This window comes from Oncorhynchus mykiss, chromosome 3 (genome assembly GCF_013265735.2).
Source record: "Oncorhynchus mykiss isolate Arlee chromosome 3, USDA_OmykA_1.1, whole genome shotgun sequence".
Lineage (NCBI taxonomy): Eukaryota > Metazoa > Chordata > Actinopteri > Salmoniformes > Salmonidae > Oncorhynchus > Oncorhynchus mykiss.
The window spans coordinates 12,089,893-12,113,271 of NC_048567.1; the positions used below are offsets into that span (position 1 = coordinate 12,089,893).

Genomic DNA, 23,379 nt, shown 5'->3' on the forward strand with positions numbered 1-23,379 from the left:
GTCGCTCCAAAACTAGCGGACCAATGGAGACTCATTGTCTAGGCCTCCCTCTAAACCACGCCCTTCAGGGAAAAATAATGCCAAAACTCGCAATCGAAAAGACTGGCAGTGAAAGCAAAGAAACAGACATCGAAAGCAAATATACGAGTAGCGTAACCAAAAGGTAGGCCAAATGGATTCAATAGGGTTGGTTGCTGGCAAAGTTGAACCGAAAACGATTTTTTCATTCGTTTTCAAATATATATATATTTTTTAATCATTTGTCATAGAGTTTTGCTCTCGCTTAAAAATGATTTGCTTACACGTTTTTGGGTTTTGCTTTTGATGTTTATTTAAAAAAATAATTCTATACATTTTGCTTTCAATTGTTTGGTTTTTGATTTCACCCGTCCTCGAAAATATAATGTCAAATTCTCAACTTAATTTTTCATGTTCACGATTTATTTTATTTTGAATTCAATACATATGGCGTGAAATTGACCCCATACAGTTGCACATTTGAATGCATTGAACCGAAATGTGTCTTCCCCATTTAACCCAACCCCTCTGAATAAGAGAGGTGCGAGGGGCTGCCTTAATCGACATCCACGTCATCGACACCCGGTCCTTACGAAAAAAAAGATTGCGGTATACTGCAAAAACTGCGTCCACAATAACAGCTTTTTTTTTTTTTTACTGCAGAAATGTTGCCTGTAATTGCAGTTAGAGTGCTGTATAACTACAGTCATTCTGCATCCAAAATACCACAGTGAATTGCAGTTACTGCACTTTCAAAACTGCAATAATTTTTTGTAAGTGGGGAGCAGTTGTTGGGGGTTAATTGCCCTTCTCAAGGGCAGAACAGCATATTTTTCCACCTTTCAGGCTCAAGGATTCAAACCAGCAACCTTTTGGGGTACTGGACCAACTGCTTAACAGCTAGGCTACCTTGTTTTTTCAATCAATGAGCTGTATAATGCTTCTTCTTTTAATAGGTCTGTGTTGCCCCTGGATACTGCATTATTCCTTTTTTTAAATGTACACCCTTTTTCTCCCCAATTTCGTGATATCCAATTGCGATCTTGTCTCTTCGCTGCAACTCCCCAACTGGCCTAGGAGAGGCGTAGGTCGAGTCATGTATCCTCCGAAACATGACCTGCCAAACCGGGCTTTATAACACCCGCCCGCTTAACCCGGAAGCCACCCGCACCAATGTGTCGGAGGAAACACCGTTCAACTGACGACCGAAGTCAGCCTACAGGCGCCCAGCCCGCCACAAGGAGTTGCTAGAGCACGATGAGCCAAGTAAAGCCCCCCCCGGTCAAACCCTCTCCCAACCCGGACGACACTGGGGCAATTGTGCGCCACTCTATGGGATTCCCGATCGAACCCGGGTCTGTAGTGACGCCTCAAGCCCCTAGATACTGCTATCAATCCTAACCATCTCAGGTCTATGACTACAGGAGGACACAATAGGCATATTCTTCATCACATCCTTATGGGCCTTGGCCATTCCAGAGCCATGTATTTAGAATATCTAAATACATGGCTCTGGGCCTCACTATAACTAAAGGCAGCATATACTAAAACAATCTGCTGTACACTAATTGTTAACACTCACACTTTGTGTCCATCTCACCAGATTACACAGCTTCTATCAGTTGCACCTTACTGGCGGCACAATTTCAGCTTCTGAGGGACAACTACGACGCCGTCCTCACAGCCAAGAACCAGATCTGGATCCAAAATTATGCTTTGACTTCAACTCAAGCTGAGCTACAGAAAATTAACAGCTATGAAGGCTGTGGTTAAGGACCAACTGGAGAGAGACTACATGTAACTTGTCGCGTCCAAGTACCAGTCAGAGAGGCAACACAGAGACCTTGCTGCTTCTCATAACCAATTAGAAAGAGAGTATGAAGGCCTACTGACATCAAACAACAAATTGCAAAACAACTATAGACCTGACAGCATCTAAAAACAACTACAGAGAGAGATAAAAGATCTCACATGAACCAGGGAACGGTCACAGAGACAACACCTGAACATCAGTGCAGCTTAACGCCTCGATCACACCAACGCGTCATTGCATTTTGGTACACCAGAAGTACATTCATTTCCAATGGAATGCTGTGTTTGCCTTCCAGCATTGTAGAGGCAGTTGTAGTGCGTTTTGTGGGGTGCATACGGTGGATTTATACAATACATGCATCAAACTGTATGCCTAGACGGTTCGACAGAAATGGTAGCAGAAGGTAAATGTTGAACTTTTGTTGCAAACATATCCAGATGATGCTGCGTACCATTTTGCACAAACGCACTGTTGGTGTGATCAAAGCGTTATGACCAGTTGAGGTGAGAGCATGTGAGGGTCGCAGAGACTAAAAACTAACTTCAGTTAGATCTCATAAGTTTCTCTGAAACTGAGGCGATTTTGAACAGAGACTTTGTTGTCACGGTGAGGGATAGGGATCCCCTTCAGAAGATGCCTACAGAGCTGGTCAACTTCCTGCCTGTGGACCGACACTGTCCACTCAGAGACCAGCTCACCCAAGGTCAGCAGTGTCTTGATTTATCTGTCCTTCTTCTATATCTATGCACTATATACTGTGTGTTTGTGCAATGTGCATGGATATGTTCTTGTGCATGTGTGTTTCTGTATGTTTGAGCATGTGGGTGTGCAATGTGCATGAATGTGTTCTTATGTGTGTGTGTGTCTGTGCGCGTGTGTAAGTGTTTGTGTACATCATTGCCTCACACACCTTGTGTTAAGGGCTGAAAGATTCTCTCCAGGTGTTACTACTTCTCCACTGAGAGGAGGAACTGAAGCAGCGGTCGGGTCAACTGTGTTCAACAGGGCGGAAACCTGGTGGTCATTAGTCCAGAGGAACGGGTGAGAGACATTGTATTGGAGATGCGCAGAGGTGGGTTTGATCTATGGAGCAAGGTGGTTGGTCCCCAAGACAATCTTTACTCTAGTATTAATACAGGATATAATACACATAGATTATGGGCATTGGATGTGTAGAAAATCAGTGTATCTCTGTGGAATCCCCCAGGTAGAAAGAGTGCTGTGAGTGTGAGGGGAGAGAGTGTGTGCCTCCACCCTCAGAGACCAACCCTTCTCGGAGCTGGAGAGAAGAGACCTGCAGCATCATGTCTGGGTGGATCTGTGAGAGCTCATACGGTCAGAATTTTTATATTTTTATTTTACCTTTATTTAACCAGGTAGGCCAGTTGAGAACAAGTTGTCATTTACAACTGCGACCTGGCCAAGATAAAGCAAAGCAGTGCGACACAAACAACGCAGAGTTACACATAAACAAACGTACAGTCAATGACACAATAGAAAAAAATCTATATACAATGTGCAAATTAGGTCAAATTAGGGAGGTAAGGCAATAAATAGTCCATTGTGGCGAAGTAATTACAATTTAGCAATTAAACACTGGAGTGATAGATGTGCAGAAGATGAATGTGCAAGTAGAGATCCTGGGGTGCAAAGGAGCAAAAAATAAATAAAAAAATACAATATGGGGATGAAGTAGTTGGATGGGCTATCTACAGGTGATCTGTGAGCTGCTCTGACAGCTGATGCTTAAAGTTAGTGAAGGAGATATGAGTCCCCAGCTTTAGTGATTTTTGCAATTCGTTCCAGTCATTGGCAGCAGAGAACTGGAAGGAAAGGTGGCCAAAAGAGGAATAGGCTTTGGGGGGTGACCAGTGAAATATACCTGCTGGAGCGTGTGCTATGGGTGGGTGCTGCTATGGTGACCAGTGAGCTGAGATAAGGCGGGGCTTTACCTAGCAGAGACTTGTAGATGACCTGGAGCCAGTGGGTTTGATGGCGAGTATGAAGCGAGGGCCAGCCAACTAGAGCATACAGGTTGTAGTGGTGGGTAGTATAGTGGGCTTTGGTGACAAAACGGATGGCACTGTAATAGACTGCATCCAATTTGCTGAGTAGAGTGTTGGAGGCTATGTTACAAATGACATCGCAGAAGTCAAGGATCGGTGGGATAGTCAGTTTTACGAGGGAATGTTTGGCAGCATGAGTGAAGGATGCTTTGTTGCAAAATAGGAAGCCGATTCTAGATTTAATTTTGGATTGGAGATGCTTAATGTGAGTCTGGAAGGAGTGTTTATTATCTAACCAGACACCTAGGTATTTGTAGTTGTCCACATATTCTAAGTCAGAACCATCCAGAGTAGTGATGCTGGATGGGCGGGCAGGTGCGGGCAGCGATCGGTTGAAGAGCATGCATTTAGTTTTACTGGCATTTAAGAGCAGTTGGAGGCCACAGAAGGAGAGTTGTATGGCAGGTTAGTTAGTTAGGAGGTTAGTTAACACAGTGTCCAAAGAAGGGCCAGAAGTATACAGAATGGTGTCGTCTGGGTAGAGGTGGAGCAGAGAATCACCAGCAGCAAGAGCGACATCATTGATGTTTACAGAGAAAAGAGTCACCCCCGAGAATTGAACCCTGTGGCACCCCCATAGAGACTGTCAGAGGTCCGGACAACAGGCCCTCCGATTTGATACACTGAACTCTATCTGAGAAGTAGTTGGTGAACCAGGCGAGGCAGTCATTTGAGAAACCAAGGCTGCTGAGTCTGCCGATAAGAATGTGGTGATTGACCGAGTCGATAGCCTTGGCCAGGTCGATGAATACGGCTGCACAGTATTGTCTCTTATCGATGGCAGTTATGATATTTTTTAGGCCCTTGAGCGTGGCTGAGGTGCACCCATGACCAGCTCGGAAACCACATTGCATAGCTGAGAAGGTACGGTGGGATTTTAAATGGTTGGTGATCTGTTTGTTAAGTTGGCTTTCGAAGACCTTAGAAAGGCAGGGTAGGATAAATAAATAAAATAAATACAATAAAACATAAATTCTCGATGTCCTCCTCATCATGGCGGTAGATCACTGCCAACATGTCTTAAAAAAGTAAGTGCAGTGATTGGTTACTGCCTGTTGTTGTTCGACTGCCAACTCTGCGTGCGAGACGAGGCGTATTCATTAGTGGATTCAGTTGCAAAACGTTTTGCAACGAAAACGAGTTTCTATTGGATACATTTAAGCAGGTCCCTCCCCGCTGCGTTCCTGTTCCAGTTTTTCTGTTTGCTTCCGTTTGGTTCCTAGAGCAAACGGTTTCCGTTTTGCAACAGACAACACGTTTTAGAACCAAATCTGACTAATGAATACACCCCAGCTGTGTTGACAACATTGACCATCTTCGAACAACGAAGGCGAGTTTCACAAAATAACACATTATTTAGCTTGTTGCAACGATTAACAATATTATATTGACAATGAATTACCGCCTTTAGTCTTTACATGTATTTGAACGTCTTGATTCATCTTCATGGTATAGTCAGCTGTTGTCGTTGCTAGCTAGCGATAATTTCGTAGCTAACGATAGCTATCTAGCAACCCAAATGGTTCTTCCAGCTGCAACTAATTATTTTGATGTTTCCATCTAGCTTACTATCAAATCGAGAAATGTAGCTATGTATGAGGGACCATCTCTATTTTGGACCGTTTTCAAGGGCTTTCAATCTAAATATAAAGTGCAGTTTTTTTTCTTCTAGCAGTGGAACGTCTGTTACGTAACGTAATTTGTTGCACTGTCAACACAGTTTGAACTTGCAAGGTATGGTGGCTCGGCGAGATCTCGAGCTCTCCAACGTAGCTACAACGAAAACGAAGTAGCTTTGTGGTTCACACCTCCACTTCGGTTATTATTAGACAGTTGCTTGCATTTTCAAGCCTGTAACTGTCCATGTCAATAACGTAATTCGCGTTGTGGCTGCTATCTGGCTTGTTATTTGATAACCTGATAAACCTAGCCAGTCCTCCTGTTGTTTAGTTTGACATTTTGAGTCATTACTTCATTGCTACTCACATTGTCTAATTAACTTTATTCTTATCACATAGAAACGTCTGGCCAAGGTGCATTGGGAAAGGATAGCCAGCTAGCTTGTTAACAATGGCAACCATGCGTCGTCCAAGGTACTCTCTCCGAGACTCTCTGTATTGGGATGAGACTGAGTGCCTGACGTACTATGGGATGCTCTCTCTACACGAGATGTTTGAAGTTGTCGGTTCTCAACTGACTGAAACAGACGTTGAGGTGCTGTCGTTCCTCTTGGATGAGACCTATCCGGCTGGAGGGCACCCCTTGGACCCAGCTGGCTGGACCAGCGAGCCCGGTGAGGAAGACCCTGAGGCCAGTAAAGGAGTCTCCCCCAGCCCAGTGCTCCTGGAGGCCTGGCGGCGGTTACAGCCCAAGGTTCCTGCCTTGGCCTGCCCTACCGCTGCTCGCCACAAGCCCAAGAGTGGGCTAGAACTGCTGCTGGAGCTGGAGAGACGTGGGTACCTCAGTGAGGGTAACCTGGAGCCCCTGTTGCAGCTGCTGCGAGTCCTGACACGACACGACCTCCTGCCTTTGGTGTCCCGCAAGAAAAGGAGGACAGGTAAGGGACTGTAACAGAGTGCTGTTCATAACTGGAAGCCAACATGCAGTAATAGAGACAGTGTTGTCATAATCACCTGTAGGCCTACTCCTCCCAGCTGTGTGTTATCTGCCTGTCTGTCTACACTCTGCTGTGTCAGTGTCTGACCTTAATCTACCTCTCAGTATCACCAGAACGTTTCAGAGTGGACCATGGGACAGAGGACAAAAGACAGGTGTGCACATCTGGACTGACTGACCCCTGTGCACAGACAGAATCACATGACGAACATGCCACCCAGCAATGGAGGGGGGGTAAGCTACACTCCGGTACAATCTGTGCATGCCTGAACTTGTCTCTAAGAAATGTCAGTGACTGTTTCTGAAATTGTCTGGATTTGCACCAGTTAAGCATTGCTGATTGACTGTTTTTTGTGTCTGTCTAATAGGTGTTGACTCTGCCAGGCCAACGCCTGCCCCCCTACGGAAGAAGAGGGGTAAAGGCCGCCGTTGGACCAGCAAGCCCACCTCCCACAGGAGAAGAACGGGAATCCCTGAAACTCCTCCCCCACCTATACCTGAGAAAGTGACCTGCGGTGAGACCCGCCTCCATGTCTTTCTCTTTCTCTCTAGTTTCCCTTCCATTTCTCTTTCTCTATTTTCTTTCCATCTCTCTCTTTAACCCACTTGCTCATTCACCACACTCTCTCTGGGTTCCTCTCTTGCCATTATACATGTGTCTGAGTCTCTCTCTCTCTCTGGCTTACATCCATTTTCTATCTCACTTCTAATGAGAAGCTGTAAGCACCATCTCCCCAACAGCCCTTAATAACAGTGATGATACTAAAAATCTCTGCCATATCAGAATGTCCCAGTCACCACCTTGTCTCACCAGTAAGTTTAAACTTAATGTCCATATCAAGCAACCTTGAATCCATGTCAGTCAGAGCCGTGTTCATGTCCTCACATAAGATAACGGCTTCAGTTTGCTCCCTCTGCTCAGCTTATACCCTGACCATAAGTTGACCGTCCCACCCTTGCTAGTTTGAGAATGGTTTGCATGGGCCTCCTGGGAGATCAATACTATCCTGCAGGCATGTTGGACTGAGTGGGCTGTGCTGTAACAATACTGTGAGAGCAGAGCATGTGTGAATGAGTGACCGCTCATCAGTAAATACAACCCATACTGACTGGCTGTGTTTGACCTGACTTAACCCCTCAACCTGGTCATCATATGCTCTCTGTGGTGGTCAAACTGTCTCACACTCAAACATTATCACCAGGGTTTCAGACAGCGTTTTACACACTCCCGGGGTCTTTGATTGTGTGCCCCCTGCTACACTAACAAAAATAACCAGAAACTGAATTAAATTAAATCTATCTGGTCTGTTAATTTGTGATGACCGTAGCACAGAGGGGAATTGGGTTGGCTTGCCTACAACTCCCATCTATTAAATATACTATGCCTATGTCAGCCATTGCCTTCACCATTACCCACTAGTGTCTCAAACTAAATAAGCATCCAGCCTTAATACTTGCCCTTTACCTATCCTGGCCATTCAGATAATGGGGAGGAAACAATGGAAGGAAGCCTCTTTAGACTATTGAGATGCACCCTGAGAGGAATTCACACACCCAATGCACAGCAGTGTGAGTCAGAGTTTCTGTCTGAGCTCCGCACAGCACAGCATTGTGAGTCAGCGTTTCTGTCTGAGCTCCGCACAGCATTGTGAGTCAGCGTTTCTGTCTGAGCTCCGCACAGCACAGCATTGTGAGTCAGCGTTTCTGTCTGAGCTCCACACAGCACAGAAGTGTGAGTCAGCGTTTCTGTCTGAGCTCCACACAGCACAGAAGTGTGAGTCAGTGTTTCTGTCTGAGCTCCACACAGCACAGAAGTGTGAGTCAGCGTTTCTGTCTGAGCTCCACACAGCACAGCAGGCTTAGTGTAGTAGTAGGACATGGCATTTCAATGTGGCATTCAACCTTAGATTCACAAGCGTGTTATGTTTCAATGGGACATTTCGGCATCAACCCACAAGCTCCTTAAACGGAACAATTTAGTCTGTTCTGTGCAGACCAAAATAATGTGAGAGCTGCCTTGCTCTTTTGTGACAATACTTGTGGGAAAAATGTATGATTTCGACCTACATACTATAGCTGCCACACATGGTTGGAATGCTGCCTCGTAATAACTAGCCTGTGGTCCAGACTGAGGCCCAGGGGAAGGACAGTTAGAGTGTAGAAGACAGTAAATCACCTGTCTTTCACTTATACGTCTGCTATACACTTGTCAGCCGAGCTTGTCTTTCTTCTTCATATAGCATAACTACTAGCCTGGTCCCAGATCTGCTTGTGTGATCATGCCACTGCTTGTCACTCATTTTGCATGACAAGGAGTGGAATGATATCTCAAACCGACTGGTACCCGGGCTACATAACTACTGCTTGTGCTATCCCTTTCTCCATTTTTCTTCTCTTTTCATCACCCCCGACATATCTCCCTCTCTCTCACTTACCCAGTTTTTTTCAGCTCCTGTTCTTAAGAACCCTGCCTGGTAGGTCTCCTGTCTCTTATGTTGGTAGTACTGTCTGTCTTATCCTATCCCTAACAAATTTTAGAGAAAGTCCCACTGAATTTCTGAATGTGTACTGAACATAAGTTGAATTGATAGCCTCTCACTTGCTGACATCTTCCCAGACCAGGGTCCGGTTTCCCAAAAGCATCTTAAAGCTAAGTTTGTTAGAACCTTTGTTAAACCATTATTAAATCTCAGAGCTGTTTCCCAAAACCTTTGTTATTAACGTTACACTTGTAATCTAACGCCTGTCTCAGACCACTCTCAGAACCGCTAAGTGGGTCGTTAGATGCTTTTTTTTGCCCTCCCGCGTCACTTTACACACAGAAGAGCTCCGCTAAACATAGAATCACACTTTGCATCCGCATCTGTGACCGCTGAAAACTTCCCAACAAAGTGGACAACAAATACAAAATTGACAATGTCTTTGCAATTGATACAAACAAGCAGCTTGGTGTAAATATAAATTTATCATCACAATCATTTATGGAGTTCTATTTTGCTACTTGTCTGTATATATTTCATGCCTAATATGTGCAATGATGTGCCAAATCTTGATTATCACATGTTTTATATAACCAGGCAAGTCAGTTAAGAACAAATTCTTATTTACAATGACGGCCTTGTTCAGGGGCAGAACGACAGATTTTTACCTTGTCATTTGTCATCTCTGGGATTCGATCCAGCAACCTTTCAGTTACTGGCCCAACGCTCTAACCACTAGGCTACCTGCCGCCCCTAATGTTAAGTTAAGATTTGAATGGAGAAAGCTGATCCGAGAGCAGCGTTGCCTTTCTTTCAATACTATCAGTATGGACACAAGCCTCAACGACACACGAACGTTCTCTCTGTGCGGTGTTTTTGGAAACATGTTACATCTTTGGCCGTTATAGGAAAGATGCATCGTTAAAACACTCGTAAGCCTAAGTTCAATCGCTATCAGGAAACCGGGCCCAGGTCAACAGGCCCTTAGCCCTTCCAGTTCTGTTGCTGTATCTAGCCTACCTGACAGCCAACTAACCCCTCGTACTATGGCTATCCCAGACACAGCCGCTCCCACAGCCTGACACGTACTAATGAACGATACTGCTTATTTATCAACATGATCTGATTTCAACAACTTTTCACAATCCATGAAGTCTCTTCTTCAGGGAGACAAAGATGCTTATGATTTTCCACTGGCTTCGTAGTGCTCCAACATAACACTGCAACCCTTTCAAATGTGCCATTTTGTCCCCGTCGATCAGAACAGCCTTCTCTAAATCAACTGCACTAAGTGCCCAGTGATCAATCTACCGAGGGATACCTGCCCCTTGCCCTCTGCAGTAGCCTTGCCCTCACAGTCCCAGCCATGTACCATACACAGTGTTGTTGCTTTGCCTCTGAACATGTTGCTGTCTTGACTCCGCATTTGATCCCCACCAGGTTGACTCAGGATTGTGACTCAGATCGAGTAACCTAGAGAGTGGACCTAGAGAGCGGAGAGAAAGGCTGGACAAAAAAAAAAGTCTGGTCTGGCCTTTCACTCTGTCCGTACGATCTGCAGTGTGTGCTCACCTCAGTCGCTCTCTCTCTCGTCAGTCTGGCCCGATGCCCAAGGTAAAGAGGCCCTCCCCCTCAGAACGAGGGGGGGCTGCCACTCTGCTCTGTGTTCAATGCCTGTGTATTATTCTAGCTATCCTGTTCCTCCTTACCCCATTCAGAAAAAACAGAATGCTCCCCACAAAGTGTTCTGGAATGTTCCATGATTTGTCTATTACTCTAAAGAGGGGTGTTGGCCTCAGTGTTTCACAGAACTGACCAAAGAGTCCTTGGAAATATGTGTAGAATATTCCAGAAGTTTCTTAATCACCGTAATGCGACCTTGAACCTGACCCCTCTTCTGAATACCATGCTCGGACTCTCCAAATGACTCAAAGCTCAAACTGACCTGAAAACATTTTTTTTAAAGGGGTAGTTCACTTCAAAGCTAAAGTTTGACAGATGTTTTCCTCAAAAGTGATAACTGAGTGCATATTCCACACTGTCTAGTCTGGTGTATATCCCACTACATGCATATTGAAAACATCTGATTAACTTTAGTTTTGGGGTAAACTACTCTTCTAAAGCAGCCATCAAAATGGAGCCTTTTAACTGAGTCCCAGTGGTTCTTGTGGCATCAACTTCAGTAGATACCTCTGGTCAGTGATCACAAATACCTTTCTCAGAATTCAAACAACCCAACTGATTCTGGTTTACTAAAACAAAAAGAGACTAAACCCATTCTGGAATCTCAATTAAAAAAATTTCAAACTGGTCTCAGAGATCCATTGATCTCAGTCCTCTTGTCAGTCTGAACTCGAATTCTATCTTTATATGAACATAACATGGCCGCCGACAGCTTCTCTGGAACCTTTGCTCGAGCAGTTCTGAGGAAAATGACCCAACAGTGTTGTGTTAAGGGCTGTGTAACCGCATGCTGTATCTCTGACCCCTGAATGAGCTCCCAGTGTGGGGAGCAGAGATAGATGGGGCAGTCCAGTCCAATGCTGCCTCACAGCATTCAGACCAAACCCATTACTACCTCTACTATCTTACCAGTCAGTTTGTTTTCACATAATCAGTTCCTTTTCTCAGTTCAAGCGTTTCAGTTACAGTATTTCAGTTATTTGTGGTTACAATTTCTTATACCAAACTGTAACCTACGATTAGAATCGACGTAAAACTGTCCACCTAAACCGTAATGTTAAACAGTGGACTTGGAGACATCAAAAACAATTCAAACTCCAAGTGATTGCCTTTGAACCAGTGTTAAGCTTGCCTGCTTGATCTTGAGAAACAACCAAATTGACAGATATCCAATCCAACTGTGCTTGTCTCTTTCTCTCTCTTTCTCTCCTTTCTCTATGTTCGCAGTTCAAAACAGACCGACTCGTGTGTCAGGAAAAAACATCCTCTCACACACACTGAGAGGGAGAGAACGAACACTAAACGCTCAAACCACACAAACCAAAAAAAGAGAGCTTTGGTCAAAGGGGAATAGAGAGAGGTCTCTCTACCTGTCTCTCTCTACCCCTCCCTCTCTCCCTCCCTCCCTCTCTTGGTCTGTCGTTCAGCAGAAAAACGGATCGATAAAGAGTTGAAGCTCTTCGCACCAAGTGACTCCTCGTAAATGGGTACTTTTCTGTGGGGTGAATGGAGAATCTAACCAACTCCTTGTTTTAAAGGGAGAAAATGAAAGTTGTGCCTCCTAATGTTCTGTCTAAATGGATCTATCTGTCTCTGATGAAGTGTAAAGGACTCTGTAACCTTAACAAAATCACTATGTTCCCATTGTTTTTAAGGGCCTTCCTTTCCTGGTGCTCTCAGCAAGTCCATTTTTCACAAGTAGGTAGGAAGGAGCAGTCATTTAGAAGTATGGGGACATTGTGTAGTAGGTGTTGACGTCACAGTCCCCACACAGTATATGACCCATGTCGCTAGACTTGTACATTGCAAAAGTGCACAATTGTTAGTTTTACTCAGTTTATTATTTATCTGACATGTTTTACCATATCGACAATTGACAGGGGTATTATGTAGTCCTGGTAACTTTCAGATGTTATTAGCTTGAAGCTGACTTTCAGTTTCCTCTCAGAGCAGTACTGTGCCTTGTTAGCTGCACATCCTGTTTTAGCTGATTTGACACCCTGCTGGCAGGGAGAGATAAATGTATCCCCTAGAGCAGGGTTTCCCAAACTGGGTCCTGGGGCCCCCCCTGGGTGCACATTTAGGTTTTTGCCCTAGTGCTACACAGCTGACTCAAATAATCAGCTAATCATCCAGTTTTGATTATTTGTATCAGCTGTATAGTGCTTGGTCAAAAACCAAAACGTGCACCCCTTAGGGTCCCCTGGATCGAGTTTGGAAACACTGCCTTAGGGACAAACCATGTATTTTCTGATACGAAATGCCCCCAAATTGACAATGTATTTCCTGAAATGGTCCATGATTTTACATGCAGAAACATCTCCCCAGAGTAACAATGTGGAGATGTTGGTGAGACATTGGAGTAGTGATGAGAGAAGGCAACTCTTCAATTATTTTTCACAACATGTCAGATTATGGGGCTGTGTGCATTTAGTCTTATTTTCGGGACTGTATGAGTCTTACTGTTCTCTATCAACCTCATTGACAAATGTCCTAAGAGCTGCTGTATCAATAGAGACAGAAATGTTCCTTGTACCATAACTTTGCCTCCTGGAAGAAAAAATAATAATTCCAAACACCTTCTGTATCCGATTTCTTTGTGTGCAAACTAACAGTTGACCTTCATGAAATATGATCATGATTATCATATTTGGCCTGATGTGATATAACACATATTTTAGCTATCTACAAATCTACTTGCAGTTAATCTTAAGATAGATTTTTGATAAATCAGAGCATGTTTTCAATGTTGGCAGTACATGTAGGAGATCTGTCTAACCTGAGGATGTCTAACCTCCCCGATGGTCCAAGTAGTACGTGTTTGTATTGCCTCCTCATTGCAACCTTATAAAGCAAAGAAAGAAGGAACCAGTGTTTGGTTTTCTCTCTTACAAATGTTAAGAAATTCATAATCAATTCAACATTTGCATTTCTAATGTTGGCATTTTCCAAAGCTGCCCCCTCCAGGGGCTGTCCCCCTTGGGTCTGAACAATAATGTGGATGGAGACAAAGAACTCAAATGAATCACATATTCTAAGGCACAGTCATGTCCCTGGTTCATTTGGTACAACATTCCACTTTAAATTGTCTGGTTCTATTTCTTGTGTCCTCTTTAGAGGAAGCAACCATTTGTCAGTTTCTCCTTTACCCCAACCTGTCTCGGTGTCTTCAGAGACCAAGGTATGTGTAGGTACCCGGTTCCCTGTGTATGGTACTACACATAGCTTTCCCTCTTATTCACATCCACAGGTGTTTTGAGAGATAAGACTGTGGTCTAATTTTCAATGTGAGTTTTTGGACCTCTGGTCCCCCCCTCCTTTCTGCCCTTTCCGTTTCATATTCCTTCTCTCTCTCTTTTTAAATCCAGTTCTTCTCTTTATCGTTCCTCCATTTTCTGTTACATGAAGTTGGGGAGGGCAAGGTGGGTGGGGTAAATCCAGATACACCATTTGACAAACTATCCTCCATGTTGACAACAAACATTCTTTGACAAGAATATTCTAATTTGAATAATTGTTTTCTTGGAATGTTTGGTGCTAACATGTTTCCGTGAAAGTAGTCACAAACAAAGTTTGCCAATCTATTTACATCTCTGGTGGGGTAGTGTGGGACTGGGAAGGTTTGGATTTTTTGTTGCAGCAAAGTCGGAAGGATGCTGGTTCTGCTGGGCGCTTGGTGAATAATGGCAGTAGAGGAGGATGAGACAGAGGTCTGCTTGCCTTTGCTCAGTACAGTATGTATCTCCTGACCCTTCTCACTGTGCTGTTGCTACATGACCGCTAATTATCCTGTTGCTGAAACAGGACAAAAACATGTCACTGAAAGGTTGCTATCCCAAGGGCTGTTTACAGTGTTAGAGTGACCTAACAAAATCCTACAACCCTCACAACAAGTAGCATTTTATTTATGCCTGTTTTGTGCCACCTATAACTCATTATTACTGTAAGTACAGTGTAACAAGCTTTGTAATTGCTCAGAGAAATGGATTACATAGTTATAGCTCTAGCTTTCAGCGTGTAGAGGTTTTGTGTAGATTACAGTGCCTGGCTGAAATCTCCTGGGTGAATAATGATGGGGGTGGACTATTAGAACTGTACAGAGTGGTGTGGTGGTGTTCTTCCCTGATGAATATGCTTGTTATCCATCCTCTGATTTCAGTACTACAACAACAGCTTTTGGTAGTGGGTGTTGTGAAAAATAGATCTGTTTAGTCATACAGTAAATCCTGAGTGATGCTCTTCTGGACCCGAACAGGTCATATTTGTTCCCACTGTCAGGTTAGTGATGGTAGACGGACGGCCTGATTGGTATTACATTCACCTCTGTCTTCAGTTCTGCCTCACCTGTATCACTCTTAAAGACAGACTTTTGTTATCAACTGTAGTTAATAACACAGCAGTGTCCTACACCAAATCAAGCTTTATGTGTCACATGTACCAAATACAACAAGTGTAGACTTTACCATGAAATGCTTACTTACAAAACCGTAACCAACAGTGCAGTTCAAGAAGAGTTAAGAAAATATAATACCAGTAAGTATTTCTATGTGGTATCCTACTAAAATCACTAGTTTAATGTCAGATACAGTCCTGTTGAATGTAGTATGCTCCCCTTAAATATTCTTTACTTTGGCACTTGTCTATCAACCCTCACATAGCCTGTTCTTGACAAATGTTCAGATAATATTCTGTGATTACGGCTTTATTTGAAAAGTTTTCTTATCATTTTCTTTTGTGTTTTTGTCTCTCTCTTCCTTTTGTTCTGACTCTGATCCCACCCTCCTTCTCATATTTGATTTTCACTCTCACGTGTACATGATATATCTCACCCCGCTCAATCTCCTGCTTCTACCATTTCCCTCTGTCCCTTTTTGAATATGTCTGACCTCTTTGCACCCTAAAAATCACCTCTCCTGTCCCTCCTCTACATCTACCCCTCCTCTTCTCTCCTCCCCTATACCTTCCCCTCCACCACTCTCCCTCCCTCTTCTACCCATTCCTCCCCTCTCTCTCTCCTTTCCTGCCTTCACTCTTCCCCTACCTCCCTCCATCTCCTCACCCTCCCCCTCCTTGCAGACATTCGTCTGCGTGTGCGAGCAGAATACTGGGAGCATGAGTCGGCTCTGCGCGGCGGCGTCTCCTCGGACAAGCAGCAGCCCCTGGAGCGGCAGTTTGAGCTGTTCAGTCGTGCCACCTCCGTGCTGCGCGCCCGCGACCTGGGCTCCATCATCTGCGACATCAAGTTCTCTGAGCTGGACAACCTGGAGGCCTTCTGGGGGGACTATCTGAGTGGAGCGCTGCTAGAGGCCCTGAAGGGGGTGTTCATCACAGACTCTCTGCGGAGGGCGGCGGGGAGAGAGGGGGTCCGGCTGCTGATCAGTGTGGACCAGGATGACTACGAGGAGGGTCGCAGACTGCTGCTGGATGCACAGGAACAACAGGCCGGCTGCTGGGGACGAGACAGGTGAGCCTCACTGCTCTCTCCATTCTGGTTCTGTTATACTGTGTTAGTAAGCTGGTTGATTAAAGTACTTATCTACACTGTGGTATGTATTGGGGCCATGGTGACCGCTACAGGGGGTGGGGGTCATAGATGTGGACTTGACTGGTGGTCATGAATTGGAATAGCTATGTAATGCCACCAATAACCACTAGATGGCAAACTTTGCCCACAGGCATCAGAGCCATATACACTACCTGGTCTCACGTTGTCATACTCCCTAGACCCAACCTGAGAAAGCTGGTTATGGACGTTCGGCTCTGACAGACAGACAGGCAGCTGTGCGAGGTTGTGTTAATCATTTCCGGCTCACGTCAGTTCACACAACAGTTCTAGAATCCTCAGAGACAATGAATAATAGTTGTAATTCTAACCACCGTCCTCCACTATGCTCCCTCTGCAGGTCATGAGCCCAAGGATAGAGGAATGAAAAGGAGAATAAAATATGAAGAGGAACATTTTTTATTTTTTCTCTCCTTTTTAAGTTTCTCATGCTGAGAATAGAGGATACAGCCACTCCTAGGTCAGGGGAATGAATAGTCCCCAGGGAAAACAGCCAAACTTGAAGTGAAGGCAAACTGGACTAAAAGACTTGACACACTGTTCTGTTTGGAATTGATAACACAAGTTGCACTGAGCCTAGATGCCCTCACGGCACTGAGGAAGAGACTGCCTCTGAGACACACACACACACACACACACACACAGAGAAACTAAACTTCCGCTGTAACACACACAAACTACCACTGTATCTAACATACACGCTCTGTAAAATCATCTACACGATGAACCATCAGCGCTGCCTGTAAGACTCATTAAAGCCAAGAGACATTTCTTGCTAACAGTGACAGCCACCAACTAGACTCTGCGCTAATGCTGAGCATCTCTGGTTATGTTTGAGGAGCGTGTGAGATGCCCTGCAAGGCGAACTTCACCCGCCTAAATATTAGTTTGCGTTTCCATTGAAATGTATGATTTTGAAAAGATGAGCGAGACTGCAGCTCTCAGACACAGAGGGAGAGATGATGGGGAAATTACTAAAGATTATGTTTTGACCTTTTGGGAGAGAATTTGAAATAGATGGCGAAGTGAAGACTACCTGAGGACAGTGTAGTGGACAAATCGCTGGTCCTTCGAGAACTCGTCCACACACACACATCATGATCACAAGCCACTGGTAGTCCAATCACTGCCATGCTAACCCAGGGCCTGATAGCTGTGGTCAGTGGCCATCTCATCTCAGATGATTGGAGTGATTACCTCTCATCCTCAGCCAACCATGGAGAACTCATCACCACAAGTTGTTGAACAGCAGCTGGGATAACACACTGGGCTGTGCTCACCCCGGCTTCCAGCAAGGCAAGGCCACTGCCTTTCCCATTGGAACTGAAGCACAAGACAGTGCTTCAGTCAATAAAACTGATGTGGAGGAGATCAAAATCAGAAGGATACATCCTAGTTCCACTCAGCCCTGACTTGTAGGCCCCACTAGTGGCTCACAGAGCGCTGTCTGTCTCTAGTCTAGTCACCCTGGTGGAACTAATGCCTGAACTCCTCTGAGTGGGATCAATAACCCCCTCTGTCACTCCACCACCACCATGGGAGGAGAAGGAGTAAGGGGGAAAAGGGGAGAGGTAGGAGAAGGGGAAAGAGAGGAAGAGGGAGAAGGATCCCCACTTCCATCCCGCCTTTCAGCTCCTGGACAGCCGCCTCATCCTCTGGAGGATAAGTACCCTGATACAACCAGGCTGCCTGGTCTGCTACAGCACTGTGTCTGGTTCACACAGCCCTATGGGACCAGAGATGGAGGACTAGGGAGGCACTCAGGAAAACCTTAGTAGTGTTTTGCTTTTTCCGTGTTTTGGTATATGGATTCGTTAGTGTAGCTTTGTATTGTCCATAAGAGAAAATATAAAAAATACTGTGTGTTCTAGTTCATTAATTTAGGGTGAACTTTTGTTTAAGTATCTGGATATTTTTATTTAGGCACTGCAAAAGTGCTGTATATTAGTTTAATATATTAGTGGAAAGTTGGAATTATTTCAAATAAAATAAATGATTTATCAAAAGTTTATTGCGTCTATGATGTACCCATGCCTTCAGAACATATTCACACCCCTTGACTTTTTCCATATTTTGTTGTTACAACCTGAATTTTACATGTATTAAATTGAGATGTGTCACTGGCCTACACACAATACCCCATAATGTCAAAGTGGGATAATGTTTTTACAAATGTATTAAAAATTAAAAGCGGAAATGTCTTGTCCATAAGTAATCAACCCCTTTTATTATGGCAGAGTTCAGGAGTTAAACAATAAAAAATAATTATGCAATTGAACATGTTTAACATGACTTTTGAATGACTACCTCATCTCTGCACCACACACACACAATTATCTGTGAGGTTCCTCAGTCGAGCAGAGATCAACCACAAAGACCAGGGAGGTTTTCCAATTGGTAGATGGGTTAAAATAAAAGGCAGACATTGAATATCCCTTTGAGCATGATGAAGTTATTACAGTGCCTTGCGAAAGTATTCGGCCCCCTTGAACTTTGCGACCTTTTGTCACATTTCAGGCTTCAAACATAAAGATATAAAACTGTATTTTTTTGTGAAGAATCAACAACAAGTGGGACACAATCATGAAGTGGAACGACATTTATTGAATATTTCAAACTTTTTTAACAAATCAAAAACTGAAAAATTGGGCGTGCAAAATTATTCAGCCCCTTTACTTTCAGTGCAGCAAACTCTCTCCAGAAGTTCAGTGAGGATCTCTGAATGATCCAATGTTGACCTAAATGACTAATGATGATAAATACAATCCACCTGTGTGTAATCAAGTCTCCGTATAAATGCACCTGCACTGTGATAGTCTCAGAGGTCCGTTAAAAGCGCAGAGAGCATCATGAAGAACAAGGAACACACCAGGCAGGTCCGAGATACTGTTGTGAAGAAGTTTAAAGCCGGATTTGGATACAAAAACATTTCCCAAGCTTTAAACATCCCAAGGAGCACTGTGCAAGCGATAATATTGAAATGGAAGGAGTATCAGACCACTGCAAATCTAAGACCAAGACCTGGCCGTCCCTCTAAACTTTCAGCTCATACAAGGAGAAGACTGATCAGAGATGCAGCCAAGAGGCCCATGATCATTCTGGATGAACTGCAGAGATTACAGCTGAGGTGGGAGACTCTGTCCATAGGACAACAATCAAGTCGTATATTGCACAAATCTGGCCTTTATGGAAGAGTGGCAAGAAGAAAGCCATTTCTTAAAGATATCCATAAAAAGTGTTGTTTTAAAGTTTGCCACAAGCCACCTGGGAGACACACCAAACATGTGGAAGAAGGTGCTCTGGTCAGATGAAACCAAAATTGAACTTTTTGGCAACAATGCAAAACGTTATGTTTGGCGTAAAAGCAACACCCTGAACACACCATCCCCACTGTCAAACATGGTGGTGGCAGCATCATGGTTTGGGCCTGCTTTTCTTCAGCAGGGACAGGGAAGATGGTTAAAATTGATGGGAAGATGGATGGAGCCAAATACAGGACCATTCTGGAAGAAAACCTGATGGAGTCTGCAAAAGACCTGAGACTGGGACGGAGATTTGTCTTCCAACAAGACAATGATCCAAAACATAAAGCAAAATCTACAATGGAATGGTTCAAAAATAAACATATCCAGGTGTTAGAATGGCCAAGTCAAAGTCCAGACCTGAATCCAATTGAGAATCTGTGGAAAGAACTGAAAACTGCTGTTCACCAATGCTCTCCATCCAACCTCACTGAGCTCGAGCTGTTTTGCAAGGAGGAATGGAAAAAATGTCAGTCTCTCGATGTGCAAAACTGATAGAGACATACCCCAAGCGACTTACAGCTTTAATTGCAGCAAAAGGTGACGCTACAAATTATTAACTTAAGGGGGCTGAATAATTTTGCACGCCCAATTTTTCAGTTTTTGATTTGTTAAAAAAGTTTGAAATATTCAATAAATGTCGTTCCACTTCATGATTGTGTCCCACTTGTTGTTGATTCTTCACAAAAAAATACAGTTTTATATCTTTATGTTTGAAGCCTGAAATGTGGCAAAAGGTCGCAAAGTTCAAGGGGGCCGAATACTTTCGCAAGGCACTGTAATTACACTTTGGACGGTGTATCAATACACCCAGTCACTACAAAGATACGTGTCCTTCCTAACTCAGTTGCCAGAGAGGAAGGAAACTGCTCAGGGATTTCACCATGAGGCCAATGGTGACATTAAAACAGTTACAGAGTTTAATTGCTGTGATAGGAGAACTGGGAATTGCTCAACAACATTGTAGTTGCTTCACAATACTAACCTAAATTACAGAGTGTAAAGAAGGAAGCCTGTACAGAATACAAATATTCCAAAACATGCATCCTGTTTGCAATAAGGGACTAAAGTAAAAATGGCAACAAAATTAACTTTGTCCTGAACAGAAAGTGTTATGTTTGGGGCAAATCCAACACATCACAGAGTAGCATTTATCATATTTTCAAGCATGGTGGTGGCTGCATCATTTTATGGGTATGCTTTTCATCAGAAAGAGCTAGCAAGTTTTACTTATAAAAATAAACTGAATAGAGCGAAGCACATGCAAAATGAGAGAGGAAAACCTGGTTCGGTCTGCTTTCCAACAGACACTGTGAGACAAATTCACCTTTCAGTAGGACAATAACTTGAAACACCAGGCCAAATATACACTGGAGCTGCTTACCAAGACGACATTGAATAATCTTGAGTGGCCTAGTTTGTTTTAACTTAAATCAGCTTGAAAATCTATGGCAAGATTGAAATGGCTGTCTAGCCATGATCAACAATCAACCTAACAGAGCTTGAATAATTTTTTTAAGAATAATGTGCAAATATTGTACAATCCACATGTGCAAAGCTCTTAGACTTACCCAGAATGTCTCACAGCTGTAATCGCTGGCAAAGGTGATTCTAACATGTATTGTCTCAGGTGTGAATACTTACCGGTATATACATTTATTTAACCAGGCAAGTCCGTTAACAACAACATTTTCCCTTCCTCATTATGGGGCATTGTGTGTAGATGGGTGAGAAAAATCGATTTTTATACGTTTTGAATTCAGGCTGTAACAAAATGTGGAATAAGTCAAGGGCTATGAATACTTAAGGCACTGTGCATGGTTGTTTTATGAGTTCATCTGTCTTTGTAGCATTAAAAGATACTGTTTGGACCACGGTTAGTTGTAAGAACAAGAACTGTAAAGTAATGTACAAAGTGCACACATTTGAAAGAGGCATATTTGTTTTTTAACAATGTATTTAATATGTCAACTTAAACAACATGAGGAAAAGGGCTTTTAAGAAAATGTAGCAAACTTTTCAACTTCCTTTTCTTGCAAAAACACCCACAAAGGAAATATTTCTTATTTAATGCATGTATGCCTGAATTATACTAAAACCATATGAACTAGGAACTGAAAGTGGGCTTTTTTGACCACAAACCATTAATATCTCATGCTGAGGCTCCAGACCCACATATTTGACAACATTTAAGAAAACAGACTGAAGATGACTTCCTCGTTCCACTTGTGAGTCTTGTGCCAGGCCCTGAAGCAGTTTCTGCCCGGTATGAGACAGAGGGCCACCTGACAGGCCTCACACTGCCAGATGGTCTTCATCCACTCTTTCTCCTGTTTACACCACACACAGGCCTTCCTGCCCTGGGTGGCCCTCTGCGACCGACAGACAGACAAGGGGTTGTTCAGCGGGACAGGGCAGCACCTCGCCCTCTTCTTCATCTTCCTCTCAGGGGGGGCGGGAACGGCCGCACCAATGCACTTGGCCCTCTTCCTGTTCTTCTTCCTCTCAGGGGATGTGGAAAAGGCTTCACCGCTAGATGGGGATGTGACTACACCTGACTTCAAGGTAGGGCCTGTCGCTACCTTCGATCTCAAGGTAAACGTAGTTACACCTATCTCACAGGTAGGAGGTCTGGCTGTAGGTGTCCTACGTCTAATCTCCACTAGGTTAGGGGTCCAGGGGCTGGGAGGACATCTGGATCTCTTCACTTGCTGACTGGCAGGTGGGCCAGGGATTATTTTCTTCTTCTTTGACTTGCTGGTGTCTGGAGGTTCAGAGAGAGGGGCTGGAGTTGGCTCCAACTTCCTGAGGTAGAACATGATAGAACAGACACAAATTAAACTGAAATCTTAGAACAAAAAACTATGTGGACAATAGAATCTGAATCTGAAAAAAAGAAATTGAGATTCAACTGACTACATAATAGTGTGACTATAATATGAGAACTAGAGAGTGACCTGGTCCTCTTCAGTCTCTTTGTGGCAGGTGGACCTGGGATCTCCATTTCCTTTGACTTCATGCTCTCTGGTGGCTCAGAGAAAAGGCCTGGGGCTGGCTCCAACTTTCTGAGGTAGAATTGACACAAAATAAAATCTTAGAACAGAAAACAATATTGACAATGTGGAATTAGAAATTGGGATTCAACTAACTAGTGGCGTGAATATAGTATGAAATAACTATGACTAAAGTGTAACCTGACCTGGTCCTCTTCAGTCGCTTTGTGGCAGGTGGGTTGAAGATTCCTGCCTTCTGCTGGGGCTCGCTGGTCTCTGCTGGATCAGAGAGAGGTACTGGGTCTGGCTCAGACATCCTGAAGGAGGTGGTCAAATGCGCAGTCACACTCACAAATCATGAATTGTTCATTTAATTTAATTGTGTAACTCTGTTACTCACAGGGTTGGGAACAGGCACCTTCTCTTTGGGATGGTATTGGTGCTAAAACAATGGAAATTAGTTTAGATGCATGTCAGGTGAGTTAATTAGATTTTTTTTATAACAAAATACGAGAACTGAGCATTTAGAATGTTTGATACTTGCCTACTGGTGCTAGTTGGGCCATCATGAAACATCTCTGCATCCTGTGTGACAGGTGGTCTGGGGAAAGTCTTCTTCTTCTTTGACATCCTGGTCTCTGGTGGTTCTCTGGTGGAGTCAGACACAGGGACCGGAGCTGCATCCTCCTCCCTGAGAGAGGAAATGTACTACAAAAACTGAGTTAAAGGTAGACTCTGAGATATGACGTAGATGCAGAAAGTACACAGAATAGTAGGTCAATTTCCACAACAACTAAGCGTTGAAGCGCAAGGCTCAACTTCTTCTGCTGTTTGGTCCCCTGGCT

At 43.9% G+C, this 23,379-nt stretch overlaps 2 protein-coding genes and 1 long non-coding RNA gene across 11 annotated transcripts; 2 read left to right on the top strand and 1 right to left on the bottom strand.

Moving 5' to 3' along the window:
* The first annotated feature begins 8 nt into the window (after positions 1 to 8).
* LOC110509740 (DNA-binding death effector domain-containing protein 2) lies at positions 9 to 18,248 on the top strand. 9 transcript variants are annotated; one of them, XR_005040958.1, is made up of 10 exons: positions 9 to 163; positions 1,622 to 2,534; positions 2,753 to 2,903; positions 3,039 to 3,166; positions 5,916 to 6,454; positions 6,619 to 6,747; positions 6,882 to 7,028; positions 15,753 to 16,140; positions 16,352 to 16,464; positions 16,580 to 16,600. XR_005040958.1 is itself a non-coding variant. In XM_036969285.1 (10 exons), the coding sequence occupies exons 5-9, from the start codon at positions 5,968 to 5,970 to the stop codon at positions 16,438 to 16,440; spliced, it is 1,191 nt and encodes a 396-aa protein (XP_036825180.1). In that variant the 5' UTR covers positions 9 to 163; positions 1,622 to 2,534; positions 2,773 to 2,903; positions 3,039 to 3,166; positions 5,916 to 5,967; the 3' UTR covers positions 16,441 to 16,464; positions 16,580 to 18,248. The 9 variants fall into 9 exon arrangements, 2 of the variants coding, with proteins under 2 accessions (XP_036825180.1, XP_036825186.1); XR_005040962.1 differs by having other exon boundaries at positions 2,753 to 2,872; XR_005040957.1 differs by having other exon boundaries at positions 2,773 to 2,903.
* LOC110509764 lies at positions 7,035 to 13,254 on the top strand. The gene is made up of 2 exons (XR_002471480.2): positions 7,035 to 10,607; positions 11,904 to 13,254. It is a non-coding gene; the product is annotated as an uncharacterized LOC110509764 (long non-coding RNA).
* Positions 18,249 to 21,490: 3,242 nt separating the features above from the next.
* LOC110509756 (formin-like protein 6) lies at positions 21,491 to 22,973 on the bottom strand. Its single transcript, XM_021590844.2, has 4 exons — positions 22,935 to 22,973; positions 22,741 to 22,851; positions 22,499 to 22,606; positions 21,491 to 22,346 (listed from the first exon to the last, which is right to left on the bottom strand). Exons 2-4 carry the CDS (start codon positions 22,848 to 22,850, stop codon positions 21,731 to 21,733), a joined length of 834 nt encoding a protein of 277 aa, XP_021446519.2. The 5' UTR covers position 22,851; positions 22,935 to 22,973; the 3' UTR covers positions 21,491 to 21,730.
* Positions 22,974 to 23,379: the final 406 nt, after the last annotated feature.